This window comes from Sus scrofa, chromosome 17 (genome assembly GCF_054392235.1).
Source record: "Sus scrofa isolate SSC_HxYL_T2T_F1_AM1 chromosome 17, Sscrofa_HxYL_maternal_Yorkshire_Landrace_v2.0, whole genome shotgun sequence".
Lineage (NCBI taxonomy): Eukaryota > Metazoa > Chordata > Mammalia > Artiodactyla > Suidae > Sus > Sus scrofa.
In genome coordinates this window covers 16447580-16461617 of record NC_139399.1, presented here as the reverse complement: position 1 = coordinate 16461617, position 14038 = coordinate 16447580, and the positions used below count along the sequence as shown (strand labels likewise).

At 42.3% G+C, this 14038-nt stretch overlaps 1 protein-coding gene across 1 annotated transcript; it reads right to left on the bottom strand.

Moving 5' to 3' along the window:
* Positions 1 to 4171: 4171 nt before the first annotated feature.
* TCIM (transcriptional and immune response regulator) lies at positions 4172 to 5512 on the bottom strand. The gene has a single exon (XM_003360552.5). The coding sequence runs from the start codon at positions 5456 to 5458 to the stop codon at positions 5138 to 5140; it is 321 nt and encodes a 106-aa protein (XP_003360600.1). The 5' UTR covers positions 5459 to 5512; the 3' UTR covers positions 4172 to 5137.
* Positions 5513 to 14038: the final 8526 nt, after the last annotated feature.

Genomic DNA, 14038 nt, shown 5'->3' with positions numbered 1-14038 from the left:
TGTTCATTGATTATTGAGTTGTGAACGTCCTGTGTGGCTTTTCACCTCAGGAAACCAACCGTGAGGCCGCAGAGTTTGGAAGAAATCACTCTAGAATCCAATCATGTGTTCAGTTGCCAGAAGGTGCATCTGCTTTGATATTAACTGTCACTTTTCCCAAGGCCTGACGCATAGTGGTTAGGCTGTGAATGTGGAAAGTTCCTCATGATTCTCTGTTCCCTCCAGAAGAAAATTAACCCTCAACCTTGTCTTTGAGACCCAACCGCCTTTGCTCTAAATGCTTAGGCTCCTCGTCACCAACTGCTTAGAGCCTCCCAAACAGTTTGCGCTCTTTCCCACCTCCTTGCCTTTGCAAATGCTACACCCAATTGCTGAAATGGTGTTTTCCCTCTCCTAATTCCTACTGTGACACTTCTCTATGGAATCTTCTAGAATCTCCCCAGGTGGGTTGAGAGAGAGTCTCTCCCTTCTCCTGCCACTCTCCAAACACACACACAAACACACACACACACACACACACACACACACACACACACACCTGTGAAGCCATAGCATCCTGTTGAAAATTCTAACACACATCTCAAGGTCTTCATTTTATTTTTATTTCATTTACTTTTTTCCACAGCATATGGAAATTTCCAGGCTAGGCATAGAATCAGAGCTACAGCTTCTGGCCTATACCACAGCCACAGCAATGCCAGATCCTTAACCCACTGAGCAAGGCCAGGGATCGAACCCAAATCCTCAGGGATCCTACCCAAATCCTCAAGGATCCTAGTTGGGTTCGTTACCACTGAGCCACAAAGAGAACTCCCTCACAGTCTTCATTTTAAAATACTTTCTGGCTCCCATGTCTGGGAGAATAGGGATTCACTGTGGCTGTGGTGGCCCAGCTGTTGCCTGAATGGAACAAGGCACAAATCCTGATTCCATGCTACAACTCCCTGTGCGTGAGAAAGGGAGCCAGTTCAGTTCCACGCCATTCTGGGAAGCCCTTATGTGGAGTCTAGAAGGATAGACAAGGTTCTCTGAAAGGTCACGCGATTCCTAGACCACGGCTTAATCATCTGTTTGTTAGGAAGGCTCTCCAAGGAAACAGCAGTCCCATCTCTGACTACCACCCGGGTAATGGGAAAATATCAAGGAGTCATATATCCTGGGTCCCCTTCTCAGTAAACCCCATCTTTGGGGAGTCCTAACAGGGAAAAGCCTCCCTTTGCTGGGAACTGAGGAGGTCTGTGCTCAATGAATAAAACCATGAACCTGCAGTTCTGGTTTTCCGCAATGAGAAAATCCAAGCCCAAAGCATTTGCTATCAACTCAGAAGAGAACGCAAGGAGTTCCCTGGTGGCCTAGCGGTTAAGGACTCGGCATTGTCACTGCCATGGCTCGGGTTTGATCCCTGGAACTTCCACATGCACAGCACAAGGACTTAGACATGTATGTGCTTTTCTGTCCCAAGATGCTAACACAGGTGTTATTTTTAACTGTAGCATTGAAAAAATTCTACATCTGAGAAAACTTTGATATGATTAAAGTGATTTAGAAGCTTTCCCCATGTAGTGCGAGTGCCAAATAAATAGATGAACAGACACAGATCAGATAAAAATGACTTCTCAGATAAAAATGTTTCCTGTCTTTCTGTCTTACTAGCATCTAAGTAATCGTTACTTCAAAGGATAAAAGAGAGGTTTAGTTTCTCCTAGAGAAGCAGTCTAACCTAGTGGCTAGAAAAGAAGGCTCTCTGGGTTTGATTCCTGCCCTCATTGGCTGTGTGTCATTGGGCAACTTATTGCACCTCTCTGTGCTTGTTTCATTGCTATACATACAGAGGCACACGCATGCACACACATGCTTTTATATTCAGTGCTAATGAAATGATTTAATAGACAAAAAAAATGTTGGGTGACAAGTAAACACAGTAAAGGTTTATTGTTATCATTATTATTATTAGAATCTTAATACAAAAATATAAATGAGCTATTTCACCTTTGCTGCTTTTATTTCTTCTATCACAACGAGATGTCTTGAGATGTATTTCTGAACTGAACGAATCTTACCTGTTCTTACGAGGGATCTTTTCATCTTGTATTAAATAATAAACATATCGTGAAGTTCAAAAGCATCCTCGTGCATTGATTCCAATTTCCACTCTACCTAACGGAAAAGACAGCATGTTTGTGTAATAATCTACAGGAAGAGTCAGTGTTCTCCACACCCTTGTGGGTCATCTGCCAACTGCCTTTTTTTTTTCTTTTTTGGCTGCACCTGTAGCGTATGGAAGTTCGCTCGGCCAGGGATCAGATCCGAGCGTCAGCTATGACCTATACTGTAGCTGAGGCAATGTGATCCTCAACCCACTGTGCTGGGGTGGGGATGGAAGCTGCATCCTGGCCCTGCAAAGACCCTGCAGATCCTGTTGAGCCACAGTGGGAACTCCCCAACTGCTTTTTAATTTATTCTCCATGTTGTGGACTTGCAATCAGAAAATAATCATATTCTGCAAGAAAACCAAGTTAATACCTGCTAATGTGAAAAGGGGATAAGATGCACATTGTGCTCTATGGAAAACAACAGAGGCAGAGGATGTGGTTATGAGCATGTATGATAAACTCAACCTTTGAACTATGTTCAGTAGCTACGATGAGTTGAGAGCCTTTAAAGGAGTTCCCTGGTGGCTCAGCAGGTTAAAGATCCAGCATTGTCACTGCTGTGGCTCGGGTTTGATCCTGGCCTGGGTGTGGCCAAAAGAAAAAAGTCGAGGAGTTCCTGTTGTAGCTCAGCAGGTTAAGAACCAAACACAGTGCCTCTGAGGATGTGGGTTCGATCCCTGGTCTTGCTCAGTGGGTTGAGGATCCAGCATTACCACAGCGGTGTAAGTTGCAGATGTGTCTTGGATCCAGTGTTGCCCTGGCCGTTGTATAGGCTGGCAGCTGCAGCTCCAATTCGACCCCTAACCTGGGAACTTCCATATGCCAAAAAAAGAAGCAAAAAAAAAAGAAAAGAAAGAAAAAGAATGGAATGTATCCATTGGGAGCCTGGAGTATGATATATCTGCTCTGAATGGTAAGTTGCTAAATAACACCCCTCCCACACACACACACTCGCCCACCCCAGCAGTTTATCAGTGTCTTTGGGGGATCCTAGATTAATGGAGACAGGACCCATTAGAGGAAGAATTTGTATTCATTTCCAAGGCCTTCCCTTTGATAAGCCCCAAACACCATTCCTGGCCAAGCCTCCCCCCTATCAAAGCTCTTTTTTAGTTCTTAACTTTCATGGATATCTTTGCAAATCAGATGGAAATTAGAAATAGTCCTACAATAAAAATGCACAGACCCACACACAGAGACATACACACAATTCTACATATTACTCTGTGGATTTTATGGATGTTGTCATGTTAAAAAAATTCCTCTTTAAGGCAGTGATGTTATATGATCCTCAATAAATGAAGCAATTAACATTTGAAAATAGATTGGACTACTTTATTGCCTTTTTTAACGTGTGTTCTTTAAAAACCTGACTTATAACTCTCCCCAAAGATTTCAGATCTTTCACTTTTGTTTTACTAGGATCAGCAGTTTCAAAAAAGCTGTGTAGATGTTTCTGAAACAATTTCTAGGGATTTTTTTTTTTAATTCTTTCTGCTGGTCAGGTGCAGCAGGCATTGATGTATGCCCTCTTAGAAATATTTTATTATAAATTTATGAGGAAATGGGCAAAGAGACCATAATGTTATTCCCATATTGGTTTGTATTAAATAAACATTGATAATCCACAAAATCTTCATCATAATTCAGACTCTAACCCCCAAGTATATTGTTTTGGGAGAAATAAATGTACACAGCTACTATAGCCAGAGAGGAAAATTTTCAAAAATATGGAGAGAAAAGCCTTTTAAAACTCACCCTCCGTGGACACATAAACAACTATACTGATAAGTCAACCCATGAATTTCTATGTTGGTATCTTATATTTTAAAGTTAGGGCAGAGAAACTCTCTATATGCTTTATGTAAGAATTTGCTTTGAATAAGTATGACCATTGATCTAAAGTTACTTCAAAAGTACCTTATATTCCTAGAGTAAAATCCTTAGAAAAGTTTATAAGAATAAAAATTACCACCTTATTTTTCCTTTGAGATCAATCATCACACACCAAGAACAGCTACGTTTATAATAATTTATTAAGGTTGCATATCATTTGTCATGTATAATAAATTATAGAAACCGTAGCATATTTATAAACTATTAAGTGTATCATATTCACTTCCTAATGCTTACTGCAGTAGCTAAGAGAAATTTAGGTTATATTTTAGCATTAGTTAGAAGATTTAAAAAAAAACTGTAAAGTTCATTCACAGTATTTTGGATTTATGAAGGACCCCATCATTTAACTTGTGCAACCGATGTGAAATGCATAAAAAACCCTTAATAACCAGAAGGTGGCGTACGGTTTCACGGAGCTGCTGAAAACACCACAGTTCCTTAAATTTGTACCTCCACCCCTGCGGTGCACTTTTAAGGCATTGTAATAAATGCAAATAAATGATCAATCACTGATCTCTTAAAAAAACGACCCATAGACAACACTGAAGCTTGGCAATATTTTGAACATTCAAATAAAAAAGTCGGTAAGCCATTGCCATGTGAAAGTCTCTCTCCTGTGCGTTCTCTCCCATCTCCCTCCCACCACCCAGTTTGCTTAAAGGAAAAAAAAAAAAAAAAAAAAAAGTTCCGGTTGAGTTTAAGTCCTAGGGTCTGACTCTAAGACCCTGGCTGCAATTCTTCTCCAGCCTTCTGTTATATTGAATTCTCATTACAATTACATCTGTCCAGACTTTTCTCCCAACGTGAGCATCAGTCCTTTCCCCGGGGGAGAATTTTCCAGTGCCGGCTGCAAGCATTTCTGTCTCCGCTGTCACAGCGGCTATCACAGCACAGACGTGAAGTTGATTGGAGTCTTTGTAACCAGTTCATCTGCTCCTTTCCTGCCTCAGAGTCCTCAGGTCCTGGTGCAAGAGAAACTTGCAAGGCAGCAACCGCGAGATGCTGTGTGTGTATTAGGGTCTCGCGGACTCAGGTGCTCTTTAAACGTCCGTTCTTGGATAAGGTCCTTATCCATCTCCTGGTCCTCAGTGAACTTTGATGGAATATTTCTCCAGTTTCAGAAACTGGAAGAGCTTGTCTTTCGTCCTCTTCTTCAGGGCCATCAGGGCTCGCGTTTTCTCCTCCAGATCCTGATCGATGGCGAAAATGATCTTCGCTCTCTCCTCTGCTTTCTTGTCCCCCGAGTTTTTGAAGAGCCTCTGGAGCGCTTCTTGGTCTATGTTTTCAAAGATGTTGCCCACGGCTTTCTTGCGGGAGGCCGTGTCGAAGTGGTAGCCGCGGATGGACGGGCTCACGCGCAGCGAGGTGGACATGCTGACGGCTGGGTGGCTTGGCTTTGCTTTCATCGATGATGTGGGAATCTTCGGGAATTCTGCTCCAAGGCTCTCCAGAGAGTCTGTAGCGAAATCGGTCCCTGGTCGGCTATTTAAAGGGTGAACAAAGCTCAGGGCTCAGATTACAGTGGTGACATCAGAGTGATCTGGAGGCTGAGTGATCAGAGACCGGTTTAACAGTTGAGTTGCCAAAATCTCCATCCCCTGCAAAGGGTTCCTAACAGCTGTGCTCAGGAATGGGGTTGAACGGGGGTGGGAGTAGGGGGTGGGGGGGATTTCTTTCTCCCTAGTCGGTGGCAAGAGCATTAAACAGACTTGGGCCCTTCTATAGGGGAAAAAAAAAAAAAAAAAAAAAAGCTGAAACCAGGACAACCACCGCCAAGATAAGAGACAAACAGTGTGGCTAACACCCTCAAAATCTTTCCAAACAGGACCCAAACAAAAAGTTCTGCTAGCAGCCTTAATTTCTAAAAAAGTTGCTAGAGGACAGTTCAAACATTTGGCAGCCCACATCAGTCCCCTTTAGACATTGCTCCACAGGGCGATTCCCGGGCTATGAAGAGAAGCTTAACAATCCAGGACACCGATTCCAAATGGGAGTCCGTTCAAAACACAGACAGGACACAGTCTGAGTCCATGACAGTTCAGAGCCAGCTGCAGACAAGAGCTAATCTGTAATAACTGAATTAAATTGGAATTTCATAAAAGTAATAGTCATGACAGCCAACATCTCCTTAGGTTTAAGTATACATCAACAACAGTATCAAAAAAAAAAAAAAATTAGGGAGGACAACTTCAAAGGCGCTTTATGTACCTAGCACCCAAAGGAATGAGTTGACATATTCCTTTAATGTTTATTTTGGCAGCACCCAGACATAGTCAGAGCAATACCTTCTTTGGAAGAATTTAAATGGGTTCTTCCCAACAGGAAACTCAACTCAATATTCTGTGATAACCTATATGGGGAAAGAATCTGAAAAAGAGTGGATGTGTGTATATGTATGACAGAAGCCCTTTGCTGCACAGCAGAAATTAATACAGCCTTGTAAAGCAACTACACTCCAACAAAATGTTGGATAAAAAATAAAAATAAAAATAAATAAATCACTTCTTTCCACATTCACAATATTCAGCCAGTCACTGTCCTCACTCATGAATGGAACATTACATTTTAAGTGTCAGTATCCCAGTACCCAGTGATTTCTCTTTGGGGACCTGCTGCTGGGTCCTAGGATGCTCAGAGACAGGGCCGGCCTTTGTTTTCCTCTCATCTAGTTATCTAGAAAAATCTGAAAAAATGTGGTGAAAGTACCTCACTTGAAAACCAAGTTTGAGACTCTTCTCATACCTTCATTCGTTCACTCATGTATTCATTGGACTCATTTTTCCATCAGTATTTAGTAAAGGGCAATTTTTATTTTTTGTCTTTTTGCCATCTCTTGGGCCACTCCTGTGGCATATGGAGGTTCCCAGGCTAGGGGTCTAATCAGAGCTGTAGCCACCGGCCTACGCCAGAGCCACAGCAACGCGGGATCCAAGCTGAATCTGTGACCTACACCACAGCTCTTGGCAATGCCAAGAGGGGGAGCCTTTGGGGAATTTGGAGTTGAGAAATGACATGATTTTACTTATAATTAAAGACAAAACTACACCACAGCTCTTGGCAATGCCGGATCCTTAACCCACTGAGCAAGGGCAGGGATCGAACCCGCAACCTCATGGTTCCTAGTCGGATTTGTTAACCACTGAGCCACGATGGGAACTCCTAAAGGTCAATTTTTAGCCGGAGTATTTCTAGGTAGTGGAAATGCAACAGGAAACCACACTAAACCAAAGAAAGGAAACAAAACATCCTGATCTTACCTTAATGGAATTTACATTCTGCTGGGGAATAGGCAATAGGAATACTTCCATTTAGAGTAGAAATGACTTCAGTAAGTAATACATGAAGCAGGTTTTACGGAACAGGCGGAAGAGTGCTGGGATTTACACAGGGTGATCTCTCTCTCTCTCTCTTTTTATGGCTGTGCCCATGGCATATGGAAGTTCCCAAGCCAGGGACTGAATCTGAGATGTGGTTCCAACCTATGCAACAGCTATGGCAACACAAGGTCCTTAACCCACTGCACCGGGCCAAGGATTGAACTGGAGCCTCCGGAGTGACCTGAACCACTGCAGCTAGATTTTTAATCCACTACACCATGGCAGGAACTCTCAGGGGGAAGCATCTCTTAATGTGATGTTATGCAAAGACCTGAGCGGAGGTGTGGGAGTAAGCTCTGGAAAGGCCTGCAGGATGGGTGTTGTAGGCAGAGGAACCGCAAGTGTGAAGACCTCAAGATAAGAGTGTATACGTAGTGTATTTGTTGTACTTTGTATATTACTCAGCCATTAAAAGGAACGAAATACCAACATTTTTAGCAACATGGATGCACCTAGAAATTATCATGCTAAGTGAAGTCAGCCATACAATGAGACACCAACATCCAATGCTTTCACTGACATGTGGAATCTGAAAAAAGGACAGACGGAACTTCTTTACAGAACAGATGCTGACTCACAGGCATTGAAAAACTTATGGTCTCTGGAGGAGACAGTTTGGGGGGTGGAGGGAAGTACTTGGGCTGTGGGATGGAAATCCTGTGAATGATCATTATGCAACTACAGATGTGATAAATTCATTTGAGCAATTAAAAAAAAAAAAAGAGTATCTACAAAGTGAAGGAAAAAGAGCCAGGAGATCAGAGTGGCTGGAGCAGTGGGAGGAGGCTGGGCCAGGGTGAGAGGGCAGGGGAAAGAGGGCGGTGCAGGTTGAAAACAACCCCATTGGCTTTTGCCTGAGTTTCCCTTTCACTCTGTAGAAGAGGGGGAGCCTTTGGGGAATTTGGAGTTGAGAAATGACATGATTTTACTTATAATTCAAGACAAAACTAGGAGTTCTCACTGTGGTGCTGTGGGTTAAGGATCCTGCATTGCCACAGCTGTGGCTCAGATTCAATCCCTGGTTGGGAACTTCCATGTGCTGTGGGGATGGCCACAACATATAAATATACATACATACATAACTGTTGTTTCTTGGTAGAGAATAGATTCTATGGGAGGCAAGTCAGATTCCAGGCAGATTGTGAAGGGTGAATGGAAGGGATTGCCTATGGCCCCAGTGTGGGGAAGAAGACAGAGCCGAGCGTGAGCTCAGCCTGAAAGATGCTTCTGGGAGAGACATTTCTGGGGTTGCTGGTGTTTAACTGGAAGCTGGTGCTCATTCTGGTTTTTCTGTGGAAGGACCCCACGTCCTGATGCCCACGACTAGGGATTGACCAGCTTATGTAGCATTCCTTTTTGGCAGCCCATCTCCCTCACTAATATACAAATAATGCTTACTATGGCAGCAGGATTTTTAGTGCGTTGCATCAAGTGTCATGCAGAGAGCCCAGATATTGACATAGCTCATCTCCCCCCCACACACACATTATAGGGCCACACCTGCAGCATATGGAAATTCCAAGGCTAAGGGTCGAATCGAAGCTGTAGCTGCCGGCCTCCACCACAGTTCACTGCAACGCTGGATCCTTAACCCATTGAACGAGGCCGGGGATCAAACCCGCATCCTCATGGATACTAGTCGGGTTCATAACCTGCTGAGCCACTCCAGCAACTCCCTAATTCAAACTTTTAAAAGCTCAGGGTTATAGTCAGCAAGCTAGACTGAGAGAGAAACACTGCTGTGGCGAGAGCAGGTACACTGATGCTGGCAGTGCTTAGCACCGTGTGTTTAACTGTGTTTGTGCTGCAAAAGGATGATACTGGAGCCTAGCTAGCTAGCATGTACTCCTGCCTCGTGTAATTCCAGAGAGGAAAACAAGATTGGATTAACTGAGTGCACGTGTTTCTTTAAGCGACTCAGCTTGTCCTCGTCGTGAATGCAATGCCATGCAGATTTCTATGGCTGCTAGTTTTATTTACCGGGCATTACTTTGATTAACTCCTTGAATGGAGAGCCAAACATTTCCTCTTCACTGACCAGCCACGGCCCTTTAACTACAGTAGGAAAAATAAAAATAAGAAACAAAAACCATTGTGTAAGAAAATGGATGATAATGGGCACTTCAGATCAGAAAAAAAAAAAGTTCTTTATACTGGCTGCCTTAGGATATTGTCAGCCCAAAGCTCTCACTTTTTTTTTTTTTTTTTCCTTTTTTAGGGCTGAACCTGCAGCATATGAAAGTTCCCAGGCTAGGGGTACAATCAGAGCTGCAGCAGCCGGCCTGCACCACAGTCACAGCCACACCAGATCTAAGCCATATCTGCAGCTTGCCACAGCTCACAGCAATGCCAGGTCCTTAACCCACTGAGTGGGGCCAGGGATCGAACCCACATCCTAATGGATATTAGTTAGGTTCTTAAGCAGCTAAGCCACAATGGGGACTCCTGAAGGGCTTTAAGATAGGCAGTAATACAACAATACTACTGAATTTTTGTAGAATTGTTACATTTGATAATAAAACTTGTGTCTTAAAAAAAAAAAAAGATATCCTTTAAAAGAAACATCTCACTGCAGACTCAATTTGGACTTCTGACCTCCAGAACTGTAAGATAGTAGGTTTGTGCTGTTTTAAGCTGCTAAATGTGTGACAATTTGTTACAGCAGCCATAGGAAACTAATATACTCCACAGATTCTTCAGCTATGATAAGACAACTTGAACCCAGGGCTCTCTAGCTCCAAAGGTCATGATTTTTAAGCTCTCTACTTGATTGCTTTCAAGTCAGCTACAAGCTCTCTCTTCAGAAAAGCCTGAATAAGAGTTCCCTTTGTGGCTCATCGCATTAAGGACCAGACATAGCATCCATGAGGAGGCAGGTTCAATCCCTGGCCTTGATCAGTGGGTTAAGGATTCTGGCATTGCCGTGAGCTATGGTGTAGGTCACAGATGTAACTCAGCTCTGGTGTTGCTGTGGCTGTGGCGTAGGCCAGCAGCTGCAGCTCTGATTCCGCCCCTAGCCTGGGAACTGCCATATGCCTTGGGTGCGGCCCTTAAAAACAAAAAAAAGAAAAAGAAAGAAAAAAATTTACTTTGATGATGCTTTTGTGTACCAATTTTTCTCTCTGCCAGTCTCCTGAATATGAAGTGTACCGAAGCCAGAAAGTGAAAATTTCTACCTTAAACTTCAATGGAATCATCCCAGGACATTATAATGTACAAAGTGCTTTCAGAGTTCCCGCTTCGGCTCAGCAGAAATGAATCTGACTAGTATCCATGAGGACACAGGTTCAATCCTTGGCCTTGCTCAGTGGGTTAAGGATCTGGCGTTGCTGTGAGCTGTGGTGTAGGTCACAGACATGGCTCAGATACTGCATTGCTGTGGTGTAGGCTGGTAGTTACAGCTCTGTTTCGACACCTAGCCTGGGAACCTCCATGTGCCACAGGTTCAGCCCTACGAAGACACACACACACACACACACACACACACACAAACCCAACTACACACACACACAAAGTGCTTTCATATCACTGGTGTCATGATCCTTATTTTGCATATGAGAAAACTTGATGTTACAGAAGTTAAATATTTCCCAAATTCTTAGAGCTAATTACATGACAGAGCTGGCCCTGGAACTCTCATTTTTTTATCTTAAATCCTTTTTTTTTCTTACTACCTTGCGTAGCATCCCGATTATGCTCATTATTTATCTCCTATTGTTTGAAAATTCTACCCCAACTGTCTTTTTTTTTTCTTTAACACCTTTACTCATTGATTTATAGAATCATTCACAAATGAACTGTTGAATCCTTACTCTGTGCCAAGCCAAAACTTGAGGAATAAACTTAGGAGAAAGACATGGTCCTTGTGTCTGTGGAACATGAGGTCTAGAGAAGAAAAGAGAACTTAGACAGATAAGCAAACATTTACATATATGAAAAAAATTCATAAGTGCTAGCAAATGAAAAGTATCAGATGACATAAAAGAGGAAACAGGAAACAAGGTGAGGCTTCACTGAAATTGTTCTAGTCACAAGAAGTCTTTTTGAAGGAGAGGTGCTTAACCTGAGACTTGAAGTGAAGGTTGATATTAACAAGGGCTCCTTTAGACGCAGAAGGAAATTGCTATGCAAAGGCCCTGGGGTAGGGATGGGCTTGAAGACAGGCAAACAGACACAAAGGCAACACAGGTAGGAATCAGAAACCAGCCATGACAGGAGATGATGATGATGCTAGACTGGTGGGCAGGAGCCACATGATATAGAGGGTTGAAGACACATGTTGGAGATTTAACATGTTAGCAATTTAACATGTTATCCTATGCAGTGCGTAGTCTTTAAAATGGTACAAGCATGGAAGGAAAACTTCTGGGTTTTCTCATTTAACTTTTTAAATTATTTTGGCTGTTGGGCCATTGAAGACAACACCTAAAGAGAACAATGATGGTTCCAGATGGTAAACACATTATTCTAAATGTAGTTTGGAAATAAACCAGAGGGACTTGGTGTTGAGTTGACTATGGAATGGGATTACTCCTAGGTGAAGTCTTGGGCTCTTTGGACGAGAAAGCTGAGATGGGGGAGGTCAAAGTGGAAAAGACTGGGGAGGGAAAAAAAGTTCAGTTGTGCACACGGTAAATCTGAAATGCCTGGAAACAGCCAAGAAGATAGTTGAATACACAAATCTAGGACTCAGAGGAAAAGTCTGAAAAGTAAGTTTAATTCTTTATGATGTTCTCCGTAAAAACTGTCAAGACATCAACATTGACTGCGGCTTGCTTTCTACTTACATATAAATCCAGAATCCACAACAATGCCCCTGCCAAATAAAATTCATATACATTGCTTTAGAATTATTTTACCTGAGGAAAAGATTGAAGCTTAGAGAGGGCTAATTAACCTTTGAAAACAATGGTCTGTGGTCATGTGGTTTCTTTTCACCAGATTCTAAAATCTCCTCCTTTTTGCCATACTTAACAGCTGAAATGGCAACTGTTCCCTTCAGTAATTGCTTTGAGGGCTTTTGGTAGAGTCCCTTTTTTTTTTTTTTTTTTTTTTTTGTCTTTTTGCAATTTCTTGGGCGAGTCCATATTTTTATATAAAACGTACGCTAGATTTCCATTCCTTGTGTGGTCGTGGTTAATAAGCACTTTAAAAAATTAAACAGCAAACATCTTTGTGTCAGGAAATTTTATGCAATAGAGTTTCAGGCTTTAATTATTACTGATGAGAAAGAATGGCAGTTTTGGGGGGGTTTTTTAGAAACTTTGATTCTGACATTTACTTTTGATCCCAGAGAGGAACTAATTAAACATTCCAACTCAATAAAAAAAGGCAACCTAAAACAAAACAGAGAAATGAATTTTCGAAAAGTTTCAGTCCAAATACGGGGGCAAAATCCAAAAGTTTACTGAAAAGCATTACTGCCAAGCCCATTTGGTAAAAGTTTGGCTTTTTTTTAAAATGGTGCCTTTGCATGTGAAATGAAACAGCTGTCTTTGCTTAAGCCACCGTCTATATTTGCAGTGTGTCCTAAAAAAAGGAACTGAAGATAAGCTCTTCTTTTTTAAAATGTTAATTAGCTGTTCAGATTCAGATATTGAGCTCCTGGTATTAATAGCTTCTTTCAAAAGGAAACAGTTGTGAGCATAAAGGAACATGTTTTTCTCAGGAAGTGAGCAGGAGATATTTATATGTATTTATAGTAGTGTGTGTTTCCATAATCTATGACTAAAGCTAAAATAAGGCTTTTTGAACCACCTCCTCCCACTTGTCGCTCGCAGCCCCCTCAGTGCGTGCTTCTAGCTGAGAGTTGTGACATTGGCGTATTTCAGCTTTTCTCAAAGTAGAACTACTCCAAGAGAGGAAAAATTCTCTGGCATGTGCTTCCCAGATTTTGTCAGTAGTGTTGCAAATGATACATACACATGGCCACTTCCAAAGGCCCTTCTCTGTTTTCTTTTCTCGAGCAGGATACAGCCACACCTGATGCCTCTCTCCACAGACTGTCTTTAGTTCTATATGACTTTCCCAGAACTATATGCAGCTCAAATCTATAAGGGACATGGAGAAATCTGGCCACAAAAGTTCCCAAAGCCAAGGAGGGACAGTTGGAGCCTTGCATTCTTGGCTGGGTGAAGCAAACTCCTACTGGGGACCAGACATCTCAATTTACATTTTGGAAAGTTGGAGTTCCCGTTATGGCTCAGTACTTAAAGAACCGGACTAGTATCCATGAGGACAAGGGTTCTATCCCTGGCCTCGCTCAGTAGGTGAGGATCCGGTATTGCCGTGAGCTGTGGTGTAGGTCACAGACGCAGTTCGGATCTGGTGTTGCTGTGGCTGTGGTGTAGGCCAGAGGCTGGAGCTCCAATTTGACTCCTAGCCTGGGAAACTCCATATGCCGTGGGTACAGCTCTACTAAAAAGATTTATTAGACTCATATATATATATATATATATATATATATATATATACACACACACACATATGTGTGTATATATATATGTGTATATATATATATATATATATATATGTAGGTTATTAGGTGGAAGAAAAATTGGGCTTGTTGGAGAAGTACCTTGTGGTAGAAATAAGGCCAACGAAGTAAGG

Bases quoted from the DNA above. Each gene is read 5' to 3' on its own strand.
- TCIM (XM_003360552.5), bottom strand. From the start codon at position 5,458: ATGAAAGCAAAGCCAAGCCACCCAGCCGTCAGCATGTCCACCTCGCTG.